Here is a 22,795-nt window from a genome sequence, read left to right on the forward strand (position 1 = left end):
TCTTCATAATCCAACAATCTCCCACAGGAACTGACTGAACGGGTCACACCATCGTGTCATAATCTAATGAAATGTATTCCTACACATTTTCCCCATGATCCCCCCACTTGTGATGGTCCATCCTCCCTCTCCGCCTGAACTGCAAGGAAACAAAAACACAAAACAAATTTTCCTTATACAACATGTCAACTATTCCTCAAGAGAAACCAAATGTTTAATCATTATGCAAAACGTAATGGGACCACTTAACTGCCATTGATCTGTCCCAATGCATCTCATGCTCCAACAGTCCTCTCCCCAGATCATAGAGAAACAACAAACAAAACGCAAACAATCAAAAAAACATTCCAACAGATGTCACATGTAGACCACCTCAATGGTTATTAAAAAAGAAAAGAAAAGAAATTTAAAACCTTTCAAGCCAGCACAGTCACCCTCTACAGGCTCCATTCACACCCATTCAGGCCACACAATCATAGATAAAAATAGAAAAGAAATCCAAAAATTTAAATTCAATACCTCATCCCTACAAAACATTCAACAGAAATCAAATCAAATGCAGTAAAACAAATGATATGAAACAAATGATAATGGTATAACCCAAGTGGTTCGATACACTCCTTACCTAAACACATTTTGTTATTTTTAAGACTAGTCTCACCTTAAGTGAAAGCTAAGTTGCGTGTGTGCATGCATGTGTGACCAACTTGTGTGAATGTGTGTCTGTGTGTGTCTGTGTGTGTGTGTGTGTGTGTGTGCGTGTCTGTGTGTGTGTGTGTGTGTGTGTGGGTGAATGTGAATGGGTGTGTGTGTGTGTGCCTGTGTGTGAATGGATAGACAAAGCCTCCTTGCCCCCATCCCCCGCTCAATCATTCACTAAAGGACATCTCAATCTCACACATACATACAAAAATTAAATTTAAATAAAAAATACCATCTGTACCAGCTCAACCAAACTCCACTCTCACAGTGCCACAACACATTCTCACAATTCAACATCATCCACACCTCATTCATATTATAAACATATACCTTTCACCACACTCGTTAATCATTTCACATTTCTGACAAACAAAGGTTAGTTCTTCTGCACTCATCTTTCTCTCATCAGGCTACACTCATCTCTGGCTAATACAATTCACACTTAATTTCTACACTCCTACCCTCACTTCAAAGATGGACTGGACCCATCCTAAATTTAGAACCATCCCTGCCGTCCAGTGCACAGACAGTTTCAAATTATTCCCTTATCAACCAGTTAACTTTCATAAGTCATAACCCCAAATGAATGCCACTTTCTTGATTGTCTCACTCACTTAACCCAGCTGTGTCCTGTATTAGCTCGCTTCCTGTCTCAACATTTCCCCTGTCATAAAAATACGCTTTGACCCTTTTAACCTCCTTCCAGTTAAGAGTACCCTCCTCCCGTTCGGATGCACTCCTTGCCCTACTTAGATGCACCTCTCCCCTCCAGGATCAGGAGATACCACGTGTGGGGAAACCGGCTTTTTCAGGGCCGCATTGCCGCCTACACTGGACCCCCTCTCACCCAACCAAGGATACAGGCCTCCACTTCCAGGCTAAGGTCTCCTCACATGAACAGAAGAAGTCCCCTTATCTTACTTTCAGGTGCAGTTTAAGGCTGGGTCCCTTTCCAATCTTAGGAGAGACAATTCAGATTCCTCTGAATTGACACCCCTCATCCCTCTGCTTCCCAGCATTTTCTTTTCAAAAACACTGATCACAGAAGCACAGCTCGCCTACTAACCCTGTATCGGCTAGTAAGGTTACCGTGGCCTGACTGTACATTGAGCCAAGTGCATTTATGCCCATACTGTCCAGTCACTCACGGTCCCCGTCCCGCTATCTGTGACTATAAGCAGGGGTCATAACGCTCTCCTGACCGGCTGGCGACCCAGTCGATAGCGACCTCATAGTCCGTCATCAAGTCAGGACCCCAAGCAGCTGACTGTCCGTAGTACCTATCAGCCACTCAGTTTAGAAACCGACGGTCTTGTCCCCACCCCGCTTGCTCTGGGCATGGAAATATTGACCGTTTTCGCCAGCCTTGCCTGTTCATGGCAGGAGCTGTGCCCCCTACGGTGCACCGCCCTGCTCCTAGGTGTGGACTGTCGCCCACGTACCACCCAGTGCCCACACCAACTTATGTGCGACGTTTCCTGGGCCGACTAGGCGGTGCCACAGTGGTATGTTATTTCATACCTCGTTACGCACGAGGGCCTTCAGTTTCTCCCCAGCACTATAGAATGTGTTTAACGTGCGCCCAGACTCTTGCGAGCCCACTGCCGCCTGTTGACAGCTAGAGGTTCGGGGTGCCTAATCCCCTCCCTAACTGCCACTGTTCTCTCACTCTACAACTGTCTCCTTCATCTTCACCTCTGACCCTCTCTCTCCTGTTGCATCTAATCTCACGTCATCCTGTCATAAAAGAACAAACAGCCATTGTAAACAACAGCTGTACATCCTGACCCCCCTTCTGGGCCTATTGGCCCGCCTCAAAAGGATTCCTACCCCCCTGGGTAATATACGCTTTGACCCTTTTAACCTCCTTCCAGTTAAGAGTACCCTCCTCCCGTTCGGATGCACTCCTTGCCCTACTTAGATGCACCTCTCCCCTCCAGGATCAGGAGATACCACGTGTGGGGAAACCGGCTTTTTCAGGGCCGCATTGCCGCCTACACTGGACCCCCTCTCACCCAACCAAGGATACAGGCCTCCACTTCCAGGCTAAGGTCTCCTCACATGAACAGAAGAAGTCCCCTTATTTTACCTTCAGGTGCAGTTTAAGGCTGGGTCCCTTTCCAATCTTAGGAGAGACAATTCAGATTCCTCTGAATTGACACCCCTCATCCCTCTGCTTCCCAGCATTTTCTTTTCAAAAACACTGATCACAGAAGCACAGCTCGCCTACTAACCCTGTATCGGCTAGTAAGGTTACCGTGGCCTGACTGTACATTGAGCCAAGTGCATTTATGCCCATACTGTCCAGTCACTCACGGTCCCCGTCCCGCTATCTGTGACTATAAGCAGGGGTCATAACGCTCTCCTGACCGGCTGGCGACCCAGTCGATAGCGACCTCATAGTCCGTCATCAAGTCAGGACCCCAAGCAGCTGACTGTCCGTAGTACCTATCAGCCACTCAGTTTAGAAACCGACGGTCTTGTCCCCACCCCGCTTGCTCTGGGCATGGAAATATTGACCGTTTTCGCCAGCCTTGCCTGTTCATGGCAGGAGCTGTGCCCCCTACGGTGCACCGCCCTGCTCCTAGGTGTGGACTGTCGCCCACGTACCACCCAGTGCCCACACCAACTTATGTGCGACGTTTCCTGGGCCGACTAGGCGGTGCCACAGTGGTATGTTATTTCATACCTCGTTACGCACGAGGCGCTTTGACCCTTTTAACCTCCTTCCAGTTAAGAGTACCCTCCTCCCGTTCGGATGCACTCCTTGCCCTACTTAGATGCACCTCTCCCCTCCAGGATCAGGAGATACCACGTGTGGGGAAACCGGCTTTTTCAGGGCCGCATTGCCGCCTACACTGGACCCCCTCTCACCCAACCAAGGATACAGGCCTCCACTTCCAGGCTAAGGTCTCCTCACATGAACAGAAGAAGTCCCCTTATTTTACCTTCAGGTGCAGTTTAAGGCTGGGTCCCTTTCCAATCTTAGGAGAGACAATTCAGATTCCTCTGAATTGACACCCCTCATCCCTCTGCTTCCCAGCATTTTCTTTTCAAAAACACTGATCACAGAAGCACAGCTCGCCTACTAACCCTGTATCGGCTAGTAAGGTTACCGTGGCCTGACTGTGTGTATACTCTGCTTTGATCAAATCACATTCGGCTCTGCAGATATTGTAGTAAAATCCCACAGACTTCCTACAATAATTTGAGGTTATTGTAGCACAATACAATGAGATTGATTATCTGGACGGAGGAGGAAAGATTCATACTTGATAGAATGGTTGGTCTCCTCATCTGGCTTAATGCAGATGAAGAATAAAACGTGTACGCCAGACAAACCAGAATTGTAGTTCAACTCAGCTGATTTATTTGATCAGAGCCAGGAGTCCAAGGTGAATAGAAGGTTGACTTCTACATACAACAGATGATCAGAGAATATTTAACAGCTGTCTGTTGTACAGAAATATCACAATCAGGTTTGCATCTCAAACCTCAATACTGCACATCAAACAGTCACTTGGTTAACATAATTTGAACATACATGGTTTACTGTACACATTATACATGAGTAAATCTGGTCTACAGATCAGGGATCTGTACATTACTCTAATCTATAAACAACCATTTGGTGTTTCCCATGATTTTACTCACGTAAAATGCAATCAGCTCACAGTTGTTTCTGGGTGGTTTCGAAGCGGTGGGGGAGCCCCCAGACCCCCTTTTGGTGGTTCCGGCCTGAGAGCTCCTGAATAACCCTATGTAGGGCCTTATATCCTATCATTTCTAGCCAATAATACATATGGCTGGTCCAATCCAGCGGCGTCTTCTTGTGGGGGTGTCCGGTGGGCGCTGGCAGCCCCTCCCTCTGGGTTTCTCTGGGGGGAGGCTGGCTGCCCCCCCCCTTTGATCTCCCGTGTGGATCTTGACTCAATACCCAGAGGGGGACGCTAGTGGCCCCCGTCAGTGTCTTCCTGATTGGGTCTGTCCCTACAGAAATCTCCTCTTAAATGAATAATATATAACTTTAACATTCCTTCTATATGACTATAGATGTCTAATATCATCCAAGTACAGTCAGTGCTTTCTAAGACTGATACCAGACATCATATGATACCTTTTGATACTAAACAGTTGATTAATAGATTACTTTGTCTGTGAGTTAGTGTCCATGCTTCAACAAGTCTAAACTGGTCTGCCTTGTGGTCAACCCAGCTTTCTCTGATCAGCATTTACATATAGTCAGTTCGAGAAGGTGTCGTTTGTTCTCTAATTTAGTCATTGCTTGAGTGGGGGTTGAAATAACTGTTGCAGCTGTTATCTGATGCAGCTGTCTCAACTGACAGTTGAGACTGTTTCGCCACTGAGTCCACTCTGCTATTGAAAGGTACATCTGGCTTTATATTTATGGTTCTCCAATTTATTCACACATATTAATTATGAAATTCCAAGGCAATATTACCACAATATACACTAGGCTCTGCAGATATACCCTACTCCCTCAGCTATCCCCGTTTGTGACTGCGATGCAAGCCGGGGCTCGAATACGCATCGAATGAGTGTTATAAGACATTGATATCAGGAGCTATCTGTAGCTACTGCTAGCCGGAAATATAACGTTAAGACAACGCCTCAGTGAACTATTTAGTTGAATGGGACATTTCGTTTTGAACAGTGAGCTAAGCTAACGTGAGCTAACAGAGGTATCATACACTAGTACTAGACTATTGCTGGAGCATTTGTTGATATCAGGAGCTATCAGTAGCTAGCCGGCTAGATACCGTTCGGTTAGACCAGGGGTGGGCAATTATTTTTCCCGGGGGGCCGAATGAGCAACTGAAAATATGTTAGGGGGCCGGGCCAAAATTCCAAACTCAATTATGCATAATATACATTTTATTTCTATATAAAAAGCAGTAAATGGCATTGTTTTGACCCCTGGTAAGAGTGTATGTTATTATTTGGCAATTAAAAGGTGAGGTTAGCTTTCAAAAATATAATTTATTCAAATATAATTTATTTCCAAAATGATAAACAAAATGTGAAACATTAATAACAAAGGGCATTTTGAGTTTCATATACTATTGAAACAAGGATTTTCTTAGCTTTCTAAAGACATCACATCATCTTATAGCAAAAATAAACAAGACATGTCACTGAACTGTGTAAAGAAAAGTGTCCCAGTTTTGTAGCCTTTTTTACTTTACATGCCTATATTAAACATTTAAGAAAAAAAAATATCAAGTGTCCCATTTCACTTGTTATATTTCCACATTTTAGTGTTCTTCAGTTCTTTTTTGTTTCATTCAGTGTGAGAAATCCAGTCTCTGTTGAGCTTTAACAAGTCCATCAAAGTCAGGTTGCATGTCTGAGGTGGAGATGCGAAGCACAGCTGCCAGATGTTCATCAGTGAGAGAGGATCTGTACCTGGACTTGGTAAACGTCATGACTGAGAATGTCTGTTCACATATGTAGGTGGATCCAAAGAGAACCAACATCTTCTGAGCATGTCTCCTAAGCGTATATTGTGCGTGTGAACGTTGACATGAAAAGAAAAAAGTAAAAAAAAAATATATATATATATATATTAAAAGAAATATTTTTTTAATTTAAAAAAAAAAAAAATTATTATCATGTAATCTTTCGCGGGCCGGTCAGAATCATCCCGCGGGCCGGATGCGGCCCGCGGGCCGTACAATGCCCAGGTCTGGGTTAGACAATGCCTCATCATGTATTAAACTAAAAGTGAATAGTTGACTGGGTCATTTTTTAACGGTAGCTAACGTTAGCTCATTGAGGTCCCACTAGACTAGACCCGTGTTTACATGCGTGCAGAAGGGGCTGGAGGAGGAGGAGCAGACGCCGCACCACTGTGTGCAGCTCCCGGTGTCTGAGACAGAACTCAGCGAGTGAGATCGGTTTTGACGATCGGCAAAAATAAAGCATTATCACCGATCACCGATCGCATATTTATACTGATTATCGGCCGATAACGATCGGTGGCCGATCGATCGGGGCATCCCTATAAATAAACGAACGAGAGCTTCTGATTGGTGGTAAGAAGAAGAGGTGGGTGCAAGCCGTGGGACGTAATTGGCAGATCGACTGTCTGTCTCCGAATGTAACGTGACTACGTCACAGCCAAGAAAGGGAGCGCTGGATTTGTGAAAAACTCCCTGTTCCTAAACCACACGCTATCAGTTTTACCACAGTACTGGCAAAACGGGAGGAGGCTATAATAAAAACAAGCGCCCTTCATCCAAATCCACCCACACCGGATTTCTTTTAACCAAAAAATTTATTATATGTTATCGGAGCTATCAAAACGTTATCGGGATGACGTCATAATTGCTGATATCGCCCCGATAATTATCGTGCATCCCTAGTAAATAATATGCTGATGTTATTGAACGTGTAACACTAACTATATAAGGTTAATGCCACAAAACGAATGCCTTGTTAATCATAAGTAGTAGCTTTGATGCAGTAGCTTGTGTGTGTGTGGGGGACTGGGGACGGCGGGCGTTGTGCAGGTAGGTCGCGAGTGAACTTTTTTTTGTCTTTTGACGCTACACAAATTGATGGATATTTATCGGCTACTGCCATCGGCACATTCGAGCTTATCGGCCGATAGGCCGATTGCAGTCAACAAGGCACTTATCGGCCGATACCGATACCCGACCGATACATCGGTGCACCCCTATTTAGCTCCTGTGTCAACTTTAAACTCTGTAGATTTGCCGTTTATGTGCATTGTGACAAATCCTTCATCTTTCTCATTTACTTGAGAATTGACACTGTCAATATTGACACCATCCACATAGAACGTGTCGTCTTCATGTGTAGACTGGTCCACTGACATTTCATGCACAGACGGTCTGTAAGATTTTTTCTGTGGATATCTTTGACTCTGTGGCTTAGACTTGCAACAGCTTTTGTAGTGGTTTACCTTATTGCAGTTATGGCACTGCTGTCCGAAGGCTGGGCATTTTTCTCTTTTAGCCTCATGACTACCACCACAATTGTTGCACTTTGTTATGGCATTGTTTGAAAATACCAGGGTTTAGACTGGTGCTTTCTGTTGTAAACAGGCCTCACTGCATCAACACTGGTAGCCTGTGTGGCTAGTGTTTTGCTGTTTTCCTCTGTCATCTCGTGAATACGACAGATTGTGATACCTTTGGCAAGTGTTAACTCACTATCCCTCAACAGAGATTTTCTCAAAGCGTCCCGTGTGATGCCACACACGATTCGATCACAGATAAGCTCTTCAGTCAGAGTTCCAAACTGGCAATTTTTTGCTTTGATCTTCAAGTCACTGATGAAGGATTCAATGCTATCACCTTGCTTCTGGTTTCTCGAATGAAATTTGTGTCTTTCCATCGTCCTGTTGCTTTGGGGATTGCATATTTCTCTGAATTTTCTTTTCAGGCAGTTCGGGTCCTCTCTGGACTCCGCCGGTGTAATTACTGCTCCGTTGTCACCGGGCGCGCCCACCTCAGCTGCATACACAAACGAGCGCTCCCGCTCTATGGCTTCAGGTCCAGCAATGTTGAGGAGTATGTAAGCCTTTGTCCGTGCAGGTTTCTCTGAGTGGGCTGCGGCAATAAAAATGTCATATTCCCCTTCAGAAATGCGCCAATTCTCTGCGACATGTTCATCAAATACAACAGGGTCGGGTCTACGAAATCCATCCGCCATAGTGTCTGTCTACTAGCGCGTCTGCGGCTAGGTTAGCTAGGCTATCAAAGGCTAGTAAAAAAAACACGACGAAAAACGCGTTACTCACGGGCGAAAAGTCTGTACTGTCTTCTGACACCATGTAAACTGGGTTAATATGTACCTCAGTTGCGTGTGAGTCAATGAACACACTTATATCAAACCGTAGGTTTATTAAACATCTAGTTGTGACGTGACGGTGAGAACAGGTTCATAGTAGCGAGGCAGTTTGTACGCAGTCGCACTCGCGGTACGGTGGCCCGTAGTAGCCAATAGTCAAACTGGATAATCATTCAGCCAATGATCTACAATAGGTATTATGTTTCATCATGAATGCATGGAAGGGGGGGGGGGGGGGGTAGTTTCTGATATTTTGATTGCCAGTAACAGCATTCGTATTGAACACTAAAAATGCACAAAAAAATCAGCTGGATCGGTATAAAAACATTGCGCGATCAAGCTAGAATTGACGTCAGATAGTCCTTACCTGTGATCGGGAGTATTCCAAAAATAATATTCCAATTGTTTGATTGCCATCTGGTCCATCTGGTCCACGACATAACCCACCACAACATATGGATCGGGGGCATTTGGGCTTCAATGCAATCGGGAGAACTGCTCGACTCGCCTGACCCAGAAAACTGCGCCCCGAGGGATTTGAGCATAACACAGGGCAAGATATAAGGTTTCAAAGGGTGCTTTATACTGCCGTCTAGCAGGATGCGGCGGGTATTGCACTTTGGTGATCTCAGACTCATTCCCTATGGTAACCCCAAGGTTCCTGGATGAATAATGAACGGAAATATTGACTAAAAGAATAAACTACCAAAACCCGAGATATCTCGGGTCTGGCGTTCAATGCATGGCGAGTTAACACGACTTATCTCGGGTTTGGCGTCCATTGAGTTAAGAAAAAAAGAAAAGAGAAAAATGCAATCATGTTGACCCTTAACCCTTTGGTTGCCAAACGGAGATCTACATTTCTGTGGCCCAGCGCTTGAGTGCCGTTAACGTAGTTCTACGTTTTTGCTTCGGTATTTCTTTTATTTGCTTTTGCCATTCATAATTCATCAGGGCACCTTGTGCATGCTGTGCTGAGTGTGTCTGAGCTGGCAGACGGTCTTATACCACCCTCTAACGCCTTCGGCTGCTATTGCACTCCATTAGAAACTATGTAGTTTCCTTTCTCTACCGAGCTGCGGCGTGGGGCCGGGTCCTAAACACTCTGGCAAAACAAGCGCTTGTAGGGATGGCTTGGACAACTGACCCCGCCTGCCCGTTCATGTGCAATGCCCAATAACGTTGGAGACAGGATCGCTGTGGATAACTGGAATGGCGATCAGATAATTGGATTATTTTCTTTGCATTACATCAGAGACAAGGAAAGGACACTATATATCCAATCTTGCGTTGATCTGATATTTTTCTCCCGCGATTGAAGCTGTCTGTGTGTGCTGTATGTGCTGTTTACCGTTGGTGGCAGGAGGGGGGGGGGGGGAGCGCCGCGCTCCAGGGCCCATTTCATGTATGCACAAGGATAAAAAATAGGGAAACAAGTCCAGGCACGCACTCCAGGTTTTTCAAATGTATTGGCAGCCTGAAATCATGACGTTTCGGTGTGAACACACCTTCTTCAGAATGGCTTGCATGAAGCATGAAGGGTAAGTGACCAAGTTTATACAAGTCAAACAGGAAGTGACAACATAGGAAGTGACAGCACATTCCAACAAGAGATCTGCACAAGAGTACAAAATACAAAATACCACTTACAAGCACAACCTTTTCAGAAGTATGTAAATCAAAAAGAAGCATGTAAATCAAAAAGATATATCTATATATATTATACAGAGTAGGCCTACATCTTAAACTACTGAAATATACTCATGACTCATAGTAGCCGTCTTTCAATTATAAATATAAAGAATGATAAATGAGGTGTGATAGGTGTGAGAGGTGTGATAGGTGTGATCGGTGGGATCGGTGTGATAGGTGTGAGAGGTGTGATAGGTGTGATCGGACACCTCTCACACCGATCCCACCTATCACACCTATCACACCGATCCCACCTATCACACCTCTCACACCTCTCACACCTATCACACCTATCCCACCTATCACACCTCTCACACCTATCACACCTATCACACCTCTCACACCTATCACACCTATTTTTTTAAGATTTTACCTTTATTTTACCAGGTAGTCACTTGAGATCAAAGATCTCTTTTTCGAGCAAGACCTGGCCAAAATGGCAGCAAAAACAAAAAACAAACGTACAAAAATACATAAAAGGCAAAGTGGGGCAAGGGGATACATTTGAGCTGCAGCAAATCAGATTGAATGGGATTGGGGGAGATTGGAGGGCAGGGTAAAAAGGTAGAAAGAGGAGGGAAGGTGAGGCTTTGCAGGAGGTTGCTGGGGAGAGAAGGTCAAGTTAATAAATATAAAATATAACAGCACATTATGCAGTGAAGCAGCGACATTCTCCCATCTCATTCTTTAAAATGCCACATATACAATATCACACCTCTCACACCTATCACACCTCTATACCCATTCTGCAATCTGTTAATAAAGTTTTCAATCAATCAATCAATCAATCCGGGCCTGTGACGTCACTGTACCCATTCTGCAATCTGTTAATAAAGTTTTCAATCAATCAATCAGGGCCTGTGGCGGTCACGTGTACCCATTCTGCAATCTGTTAATAAAGTTGTCAATCAATCAATCAATCAATCAATCCCGCAGTGCATCAGCCAATGCCCGCAGTGCAATACTCCAATTCAGCCATTGGGTGGGACGGTCACATGACCCAAATCACGTGACTCAAATCAGCCAATGGAAGCGAGGGGCCTCAGCCTGCTGCTGCTGTGGTGGTTCTGTGGTTCTGCAGCTGGATACCCGGATGTTGGTTTTTTACATTGAATTCCATACACCACAATTATGCATCGAATTTTTGACATCAAATTATATACACCGCAATTATGTATATAATTTTTTTTTGGCGTCGAATTGAATTTTATTATGCATTCGCATTGTTTTATTAAACACTGCATTTTTATTTCGCATAGGTAAATTCGGAGCAAAGAAATTCAGATACATCATTTTCAAAGTATTTATTTGCAATGCTATAAATTCGGTGTCTGAAACTATAAATGCGGTGTCTGAAATAATTCAGATACAAAAATGCGGTGTCTGAAAAAATTCAGATACATGTTTTCAAATTCAGATACATGTTTTCAAAGTTATTATTTTCAATGCTATAAATGCGGTGTCTGATTAAATTCAAATACTTCTGGCACTCATTTGCTTCCATATGATCCGGCCTCTAACAGCGATTAAAACAAATATATATATATATAAAAACTATATCTAAGATACTTTATCTAAGAATAAAATAACTATCTTTTTGATTTACATGCTTCTTTTTGATTTACATACTTCTGAAAAGGTTGTGCTTGTAAGTGGTATTTTGTACTCTTGTGCAGATCTCTTGTTGGAATGTGCTGTCACTTCCTATGTTGTCACTTCCTGTTTGACTTGTATAAACTTGGTCACTTACCCTTCATGCTTCATGCAAGCCATTCTGAAGAAGGTGTGTTCACACCGAAACGTCATGATCTCAGGCTGCCAATACATTTGAAAAACCTGGACTTGTTTCCCTATTTTGTATGTATGGTATCAGAGGTTACAGCACCCAGTGTCAAGTCTAGTGAGGTGAGCGCGTTCTACAACTTTTTTCACATGTATGCATGAAAAGACATATTACCAATAATCTAGCGTTGATTTCAGGATGATTAGATAATCAGGCGAAAAATGACAACGTGATAACTGGATTTCACTAATGGGCTATTTTCTAGTATTTTCCTGGGATTACTAAAAATCCCCCCAATTATACTCATATTCAAAACGGTATAAAACGGAAATGTACAGATGAAAAAACAATCTGTTTTTTGCATGTTGACCAGAAGCAACTCACTGACAATTGACAGCGTTATTAGATCCATAGCTATAATATAAAATATAGTTTTTAGCACTGCAAACACGCAATTCTATCCATTGAATAGAATGCTGGCACTGAAGGCCCACGTGCCCCCTGCTGCCTGGCAATCAAAGTGTTAAGTTTTATTTTTATTTTTTAACAGTATCCAACTATCCATTATATCCAACATGGATATGGCTTTTTTTTAACAGTATATCCATTATATTCAACATGGATATATAGCTTATTTTTTTCACTTATTGCAGCATTAGATCAAAATTCAAAACAAAATAATCAGTGGTGCACCACAAAATAACCATGTGTAAACTAAAACAAATGATGTGCAGAATAGTGCAATAACAAAGGTATAGGTAGCTTGCCTAGCTTCACAAGTTCAGTTACATTCAGTCATAAATAATCAAATAAAATATAAAATGCAGATTCCGATCTTCTGAAAATCACGTGATCCGATCGGGACATCCCTAGTTTTCACATCTATATTCAGTGAACCATGTACTGTAGGCATTGTAGCCCATTTGAGCGTTGATATTGAGAGCCAGGGGCGGGGGGGGCTGGCTCTCAGATTCAGATTCAGATTTCTTTATTCACCATATTGTACAGGTACAAATGGAACAACATAATAATAATAATAATAATAATAATAATAATAATAATAATAATAATAATAATAATAATAATAATAATAATAATAATAATAATAATAATAATAATAATAATAATAATAATAATAATAATAATAATAATAATAATAATAATAATAATAATAATAATAATAATAATAATAATAATAATAATAATAATAATAATAATAATAATAATAATAATAATAATAATAATAATAATAATAATAATAATAATAATAATAATAATAATAATAATAATGATAAATAAATAAGTGCAAAACAGGACAGAACAGTGAGACAACAATAATACAGTAAAGTAAAGTGCAGTGGTGGGGGACATGGATACAGTGCAGCACAGTTCAAGTCCAGAGGTCCAGCCCTAGCAGCTCGCCATAGAGGGGGGGAGCAGCCTGGGACACCTGACTCATTTACCAGGCGAGCTGCTGAGGGGAAGAAGCTGAGTCTATGGCGGGACTTTAATGTCTTGGGCAGCCGAAGCCGCCTGCCGTGGGGGAGCATAATGAAGAGGCCGTGACCCGGGTGGGCGGGGTCTGCCATGATCTTCCTCGCCCTCCTCAAGGCCCTGGTGGAATGTAGGGACTCGAGGGAGGGAAGGGGGCAGCCGATCACCCTCTCCGCTGATCGTATCACCCGCTGCAGCTTGGCCTTGTCCCTGACCGTGGCTGCAGGGAACCAGGTGATGATGGAGAGGGTGAGGATGACCATCATAGTGTAGAACTGGACCATCATAGTCCTCGGCAGCCTGAACTTCCTCAGCTGACGTACGAAGAACATCCTCTTCCGGGCCTTTTTATTGAGAGCGATGGTGTTCAGCTCCCATTTCAGGTCCCGGGAGAGTGTCATGGCGAGGAAGCGGCAGGACTCCACAGAGGCCACCGGGGTGCCTCCCAGAATGATCGGGTGGGGGGGGGGGGCTGCCTTCCGCCTGAAGTCCACTACCATCTCCACAGTTTTCTGGGCGTTGAGGTCCAGGTTGTTGCAGCTACACCAGCTCAGCAGCCTCTCGATCTCCCTCCTGTAGGCGGACTCGTCCCCCCTGGATATGAGACCCACCAGGGTGGTGTCGTCCACAAACTTCAGGAGTTTGACCGAGGGGTGCAGAGAGCTGTTGGTGTACAGGGAGAATAGTAGTGGGGACAGAACGCAGCCCAGTGCTGATGGACTTGGGATCGGAGATGTTAATTCCCAACTTCACCCGCTGTGACCTGTTAGTCAGGAAGTCCGTGATCCACCTGCAGCTAGAGTCCGGCACCTGCAGCAGGGACATCTGATGCTCCAGGATGTGCGGGAGGATGGTGTTGAAGGCCGAGCTGAAGTCCACCAACAGAATCCTGGCGTAGGTCCCTGCAGTGTCCAGGTGTTCCAGGACATAATGAGCCATGTTCACAGCATCGTCCGTGGAACGGTTGGCTCTGTATGGAAACTGCAGGGGGTCTAGGAGAGGGTCTGTGGTGGACTTCAGGTGGGCCAGGACTAGGCGCTCAAAGACCTTCATGACCACAGACGTCAGGGCGACTGGTCTGTAGTCGTTAAGGCCTGTGACTAAAGCCATATGAAATCCGTTTAATTTTTTCCAAATTCCATTGAATTATTTTCCAAATTTCGTTTTTTACGTTTTAATATTTCAGAATTCTGTATTTTGCTTTGTACGCGCATTTTACCATCAGAAATAGTGTCTAATAAGTGGGAATGAATAAATGTCCACAATTTAATAAGATATATTATAAGATATAATATTTAATAGGGCTGTCTTAAATACTTAGAAGCTTCGAAGCTTCCTTCGATGGGCATGGGATTCGAATATGAAAATAAAATTCGATTATATTAAAAAAAATCCTCTTTGTGTACAAAATCAACTCTGCCTCTCTTTGTTAACTATAACAAGCAAAGCAAGTTTGTTATTTAAGATGAGGCCGGACTCAGCACTGACAGATTTGTGTTCATTGTGCTGCTTTTATAAAGCCTCAAATGTTTGTCTACGATTTAAAAAGGTTTAAAATGTACAGCACTGACAAAGTTGAACAAAGTGCTGTACAAGTCCCACAACAAATTTTTTTTGTATTTTATTTTTTTATTATTTTTTAAACAAACACATAAACAAACATGACAACATAAAATTAGATATACAAGCATTAATTAACAGTGCACATCCAATGAAATCACCATTTAGATAAATGTCTTATACAAGATATACCCCTAATACCTGCTATCTAATACCCTACACACATATGCTCTCGCTCACCCCCCCCCCCCCCCCCCCCCGGACCCCCCATTGGATAATCCATCCATTATCGTTCGCTCCTAACCAGGCACTACCATTATATGCTAGCTTTTATTCTCTCCACCACTTCTAACCACATTGTCATTTTGGATTCATTGAGACTCAAAATTCTTGCTGTAGATATTTCTAGATAAATCACTTCGAGATATGTAAGAATCCAGACCTTCCGGCAAATTTTTTCCGGTTGAAACCATCGTGATGCTATCAGCTTTTTAGCCGCTGTGATACCAGACAAAACCAATCTCTTTAGCTGTATAGGTACTGCACACTCGAAAACATCATTCAGCAGTAATACAGAGGGGTGTACAGGTATATTCAGAGTTAAGAGATTTGATAATTGCTGGGTCACTTCTTTCCAGAATATCTTAACTGGTGGGCAGTCCCAGTACATGTGCATAAATGTCCCCTCGTCCCCATTTGTACATAAGGAGCATTTGGAGTCTTGTTTAAGACCCATTCTGTTCAGTCTTATAGGAGTCAAGTATGTCCTATGAATATAGTTAAGATTGATTTGTTGATGGTCCGGGTTCCTTGATGCAAGTCGAACATTTGCCCAGGCTTCTTGCCAATCAAAATCTATTTCCAGGTCTGGTATATCCCTCCTCCAGACTGAGTCTAGGTGGAGGATTTCATACGAGGACGTTAGTAATTGATGATAAAAATCTGAAACAAAACCTCTCGATGTCTCTCTTTCATAGAAGAATTTGTGGTATCTCTGGTGTACAATTGGTATCCTTAATGGAACACCGTGAGCCTTCAAACATAACAATAACTGTGCGTAAAAGTAATATGTGGAACTGGTGAGATTAAATTTTTTAAATTTTTTTGGTGAGATTGACTTACCGGCCAGTGGAGGGTAGAGGGGAAAAATCGACCCGCCAAGCATATTTCTTACCAGCCAAATATATATCATACTTGTAGTTGTATTATCTGCGAGACAGCGCCACCACGCAACAAGTCAAAATGCTCGCTATCTGCAAACAGCTGTGTGTATACTCGAGTAGCCTCCAGCTCCAGCAAGGATTTTCCGGCGCTGGAGCTGGACCCTATTGGTATACTGTGCTTTGATAAAATCACATTCAGCATGCCCTCATGCGATGGAAGCCAGGGGCTCGAATACGCATCGAATCAATGTTATAAGACATTGATATCGGGAGCTATCTGTAGCTACTGCTAGCCGGCTAGATAACGTTAAGACAACGCCTCAGTGAACTATTTAGTTTACTGGGACATTTCGTTGTGAGCTAACGTGAGCTACCTAGCCAACGGAGGTATCATGCACTACTAGACTATTGCTGGAGCATTTGTTGATATCAGGAGCTATCAGTAGCTAGCCGGCTAGATAACGTTAGACAATGCCTCATGTATTAAACTAAAAGTGAATAGTTGACTGCGTCATTTTGTAACGGTAGCTAACGTTAGCTCACGGAGGTCCCACTAGACTAGAGCAGTCAGCAGACTGCCCAAGGCAATAGCCTCTGTGTTTACACGGGTTTGGGAGGGGCAGGAGGAGGAGGAGCAGTGCGCTGCAGCGAGTGAGAACTCCGCTAAGAATTGGATCATGTTTTTCGATCGGTTTTCACGTTGCCCACCACATGGCGGACAGACCTCTCAGTCTCACTCGCCAAACATAAAATCTGCCCGCCAATGGCGGGTGGCGGGCTCTAATTTCGTGCCCTGTGTATATATATATATATGTGTGTTTGGCTAAAGTGGATGGAAAACACAGTAGGCCTACTGTGCAAAAGTCTCAGGCACCCAAGAGTTTTTATATAAATTGTCTTAGATGTAAATTATACATTTTTGTATTAGTAGACTACTCTTAGTACATTTTCATTTAATAATTTTTTAAAGCATCTTCATGGTTTAATAATGCAAACATATGTTGCAGGGACTTATTATAATCATCATATTGGCGTGACTATGCATCAAAGGGTTAAATCAAGCATTTTTAAGTGCTTTAGAGCAGTGTTTCTCAACTGGTGGGTCGCGACCCAATAGTGGGTCGCGGGGCCATTTTGAGTGGGTCGCGGATGTGTGTGTAAAAAAAAAAAAAAAATTAAATTTCTTTTCTTTTTTTTATTATTATTATTTTTTTTTGATAATTTTTCTTTTGCACTACCTATCTTTGTGAAAGTGGCTTCTCAGCTCTGGTCCAGCTGAAGACAAAGCGGAGGAACAGATTGGACATTGAGCATGACCTCAGAGTTGCTTTGTCCATCACCCCAGACTTTGAGACTCTTGTCAGGAGCAAACAACATCCCCAGTTATCCCATTAGTTCCCTGGGATGTTAAGCTAAGAAGTCTGCTAAGAAGGATATATTATTATTATTATTATTATTATTATTATTATTATTATTATTATTATTATTATTATTATTATTATTATTATTATTATTATTATTATATTATTATTATTATTATTATTATTATTATTATTATTATTATTTTATTTCACTGTTTTTAGCCTTTAGTTGCACTTTTGTTACAACCCCAGTGTAACTGAGGGGTACAATTCCCTGACTGTATTAAATAAGTATGGTATCATTAAACCACTACCGTCTTATGTACATTACTACTGGCCATACAGTACACAGGTATATGAGATGAACACCTCCACAATGACACGGTTCCACAACAAATATCGGTTAGAATAATATTTATTAGCAGCACGAAGATTATCTTACATTACTTGAGAATTAGAGTCGCGCTTGTAAGGCGAAGAATGTGCATGAATAGGTCAAGAGCGTAAGTCCATTAGAATATTACGCAGGAGATAATGAATACCACCTGTATCATAGGAATTATATCTATGGTACACTAGTAGGGCAGCGGGAGATACTAGTAGGGTCCCTCCGGTTGTAGGCCAGCAGGGGAGAGGATTTGTCGGTAACGAAAGTCTGGGTCAACGAGGAATAAGGAGACTCCAGGTACAGGAGACAGTGCAATAATCTCTTGATCCGCAGACGAACAACAGCTATTCTCCGGTATGCAGTGCAGCATGGAAGAAAGCTAGCCAGCCTCAGGCGTCCTAGAGGCGGGCTCGACGATGCTCCTCACAGGGTAAATCCCACACAGTTGTGGGTGTAGACGATTCTCCGCTCCATCAGATACAGGACCAAAGCAAATATAATCCAGCCGAAAAGGGCTCTGTAGTCGTGAGGTAGGTTATCCAGTGTACATATCCACACGGTCCTCGTCTAGGGCTCCTCGGATGACGGCACCAGGTTAAGCCGCCCAGCCTGGATAAGCACACTAGCTAGGTACGAGGAAGCGTTGGTAATGCTGGTCACTGTAGAACGGTAGCCGCACGATACACTATACATAAATAGACTATTACTGAATAATAGAATAGGTCGAACTCGACGGTACAGCGTTAAACTCTGACACTTCAGCTATCAATTCGCACGCGGTCTCAAGGCTCTATTTTGGGGCAAAACGGGCCCACTTCACAGCACGTTGTATCGTGGTGTGAGGCTTCAACTTATTGGGTAACAGTACTTCTGTATTCACCTGCGCCGTATTTATACGTTAGGTGAACAAACTAGTACCAGCCTTATTTCTGTCTCGTATTCTTGCGCAGAGCCGGTCATGTCCAGGCATGTCTTTGGCGGTGACTTTGAACTAGACATTGGGGGTATGGCCGTGGCGCCTAGTGGATCGCTGTCCAATAGGAGAACGAAATATTATGGTCTGTACTAGGTAAAAGGGATATTCCGTGTATATGTACAAAGAATATACAAAGGATATCAGACGATATTCAAATGCTATACAATATATCTCAAGTAATAAATATATATATTCGGTTTAATCTGATCCTTCGTAACACCCAGTTATCCCATTAGTTCCCCCAAACTTACTGTAGGTCTGTTATGTTAAGCTAAGAAGTCTGCTAAGAAGCATAATTATTTATTATTATTATTATTATTATTATTATTATTATTATTATTATTATTATTATTATTTGATTTCATTGGGTTTTTAGCCCTAGTTGCACTTTTGTTGCAACCCCAGTTATCCCATTAGTTCCCCCAAATTTAGGTCTGTTATGTTAAGAAATCTGCTAAGAAGCATATATTATTTATTATTATTTTATTTCATTGGGTTTTTAGCAATAGTTGCACTTTTGTTGCACTTTTTTGTGTTTACTTCATGTTTTGAAAGATTGCGTATTACTGCAAATTTGATTTTTTTTACATAAATCATAGTGGTTCAAAATGTTGGGTTGCGACTTAATGACTAAGGAAAATGTTGGGTCCCGAGGCTAGACCAGTTGAGAACCACTGCTTTAGAGGAAATGTCAAAATATCGCGATATATATTGTGTATCGTGATACATTTACATTTTAGTCATTTAGCTGACGCTTTTATCCAAAGCGACTTACAAGTTCTGTACGACAGGTCATCAGGAAGGATACAACTCTATCAGCTGAGTAACAATATTCATCAAAGTGTTGCATGTTACAGTGTAGGTTAGTTTATTAGGGCAAGTGCATGACAGTAAGGTTAGTTAGGGTTAGATTTTTTATTTTTTTCAGATAAAGGTTGAAGAAGTGCGTCTTTAGTCGACGGCGAAAAGATTGGACGGGATTCGGCTGTCCTAACTGGGGTGGGTGTTCATTCCACCATTGTGGGGCAAGGACTGAGAATAGGCGGCTTCTCTTTGATGACCCTCCCGGAGCTTGGATAGGAGTAAGGCGGCCAGAAGATGCAGAGCATAGGGGTCTTGAGGGTGTGTAGTTAGAGACCATTGACCGGAGGTAGGCGGGAGCGGTTCCCTTTGCCGCACGGTATGCTAGGTCGAGGGCCTTGAAGCGGATACGTGCAGCAATGGGGAGCCAGTGCAGGTCCCTAAGAAGTGGGGTGACATGGGCCGACTTCGGTAGGTTTGAGATCAGGCGGGCCGCTGCGTTCTGAATGAGTTGAAGAGGCTTGGTGGCAGTGGCCGGGAGGCCAGCTAGCAGTGCGTTGCAGTAGTCGAGGCGGGAGATGACTGTTGATTGGACGAGGAGTTGGGTGGCTTCTTTTGTCAGGAAGGGGCAGATCCTTCTGACGTTGCTCAGGAGGAATCGGCAGGTTCTGGTTGTCGCTGCGATGTGAGCAGAGAAGTTCAACTGGTCGTTGAGGACAACACCAAGGTTCTTGGCGGTCGGGGACGCGGTCACAGCTGCATTCTCGACTGTGATGGAGAGGTCGGTCAGGGGGTAGGATTTGGCCTGCAGGTGGAGCAATTCTGTTTTATCGCGATATCATTTAGAGGCCATATCACCCAGCCCTAATTGCCATGAGATTTTCTGTGAACATCCATGACTCCCAAGAGGAGCGTGTGACCCCATGACCTTTCCTCTAGTGCCCCCATCAGGTCAAATCTTTAATACTTCTCAAAATATCTAAATAAGCAATGGCTGTATTTCCATAAATTTTTCTGTGCACATTCATGATCACAAGGGGAGGAATCAACTTTATTTGGTTGACCCCATGACCTTTCCTTTAGTGCTCAAACTAAACTTTCTATTTTCAAATGAGCGTCTATTTTCTCCTGACCTGTCCCAAGATTTGCTGAGAACATTCTTGACCCAGAGCGCAAAAAAAAACAGTGATTTAGGTGACTCCATGACTATTCACCATCAGGTAAAAATTTCCAGATTGCCATACAATTTGCTGAGAACATTCATGACCACTAGAGGAGGAAAGCTAAAACAAAACATATAGATGTCTGCCATCACTCCAATACAATGGAGCTGAGTATGTATTGTCGGTGTACTACAGTAGTGTTGTCAAAAATATCGAAAGATCGATACATATCGATTCTGAATATTTAAAACGGTTTCAATACTCATTTCCCGAAATATCGATATTTAATTATTCATAAAAAAATATTAAATCTTTTTATTTTTTATTTTTTTTATAAGGAAGTTGCATTGTTCATTTCAATACCTGTAATAGTACAGTAGTCCACACACACACATGTGCATTCAGTTAAGTCGGAATATGACTGTAATACAAACAGTTCAGTTTGTCAGGTACATGCAACACAGACTACAGTGTTTACATCTGTCTGCTTGAGAAAATACTAATACCATGTTCTGCAATAAAAATGATTGAAGTGAGATGAACAGTTATTTTTAAATGTGTGATCTAAAGATAAACAAAGGGTTTTAAAGGTGTTATATTTATCTTCTCTTATAGTACCAGAGAGAAGCTGAGGAGAATCAACCAGCAACAAAAGAGACATTTATTAAAAAAAAAAAAAATTTAAGATTGAACCTTTTTCCCCGTGGTATCGAAAATGGTATCGAATATCGATACTTTTCAAGGTATCGTATAGAAGTTCGAAATTCCAGTATCATGACAACACTATACTACAGTAGAGAATAGTTCCCAAATGAAACTACTCACAACATGGTCTGGGGATTATCTTGAGTATTAGTTTTTCAAATGTATTTTTTCCTGTTGTATTGGAGTGACATGAATGATGAGTTAAGTGAGTATGCTTCTGCAGAAAGAATCAAGCTGCAGTTTCAAGGGAGAGATCACACGGAGAGAGGAGGAGCTGCAGAAGCTGAAGGAGGCTGTGGATCCGTTCAAGGTGAGCACTGACCCGAGAGAAAATCTTTCATATCTTCATTTACAGCCCGACGGGGAAGAGCATACAGTATCAGAAAAGACACCCCAGCTAGTAAACGGACATAGAAACAACAATGTTGATTCAATGTTGCTTTTCCAACATTAAAAAAAGATTTTTTTCAACATTGATTCAAAATACAATTTTCAACCTCAACCACATCAATGTACTGTAATTGTAACAGTATCCCCGGGGCGACAGTAGCTCAGGAGGTAGAGCAGTCGTCTGGTAGTCAGAAGATTCCCGGTTCGATTCCCGCTCCTCCCGGGCAGCGTGTAGATGTGTCCTTGAGCAAGACACTTACCCCTAATTGCTCCAGATGTGCAGGTTGGCACCTCCGCCATCGGTGTGTGAGTGAATGGGCGAATGAGAGGAACAAAATTGGATAAAAGCTATATAAGTGCACCATTTATTTATTTATTATTTATCCCCGAACAATAGTGTTAGGGATATATTGGATTCACCCTCATCGCCAATCGGATCCGCGTGAACGCGATAACTCGATTTCTTTTTTTAATAACATTTCATTTGAATATTTTCCAAATTGCAGTGCACATTTATGACCCCTACAAGAAGAACCCTATTGATTTTGGTGACCCTTTCCTCTAGTGCTACCATCAGGTCAAACTTAACATTTTCGAATTAGTGCATCTCCTTATCCGTTAGTCATGCAGTCCTGAAACTGATCTCCGATGCGTCTACTCATGGACAACACATTTGTCATGAGGAGGACATACAGTATGAGGTCCACCATATTGGAATTTCCGCCATTCTCCATTTTCTTTGAAAGTTTTTCCTTTTTTTTACCTAGCCTGTTCACCT

General features: G+C 42.6%; 1 protein-coding gene across 1 annotated transcript in view; it reads left to right on the forward strand.

The window, feature by feature from the left end:
• The window catches only part of LOC311245280 (E3 ubiquitin-protein ligase TRIM47-like), a gene marked incomplete at its 3' end in the record, with an annotated part of 55,929 nt that overhangs the window by 22,001 nt on the left and 11,133 nt on the right, over window positions 1–22,795 (forward strand). The window contains exon 3 of the mRNA XM_084335116.1: window positions 21,851–21,937. Within this exon, the coding sequence (XP_084191242.1) occupies window positions 21,851–21,937 (87 nt within the window). The remainder of the gene's footprint in view (window positions 1–21,850; window positions 21,938–22,795) is intronic.

This window comes from Notolepis coatsorum (genome assembly GCF_963971535.1).
Source record: "Notolepis coatsorum genome assembly, chromosome: 18".
Classification (NCBI taxonomy): Eukaryota; Metazoa; Chordata; class Actinopteri; order Aulopiformes; family Paralepididae; genus Notolepis; species Notolepis coatsorum.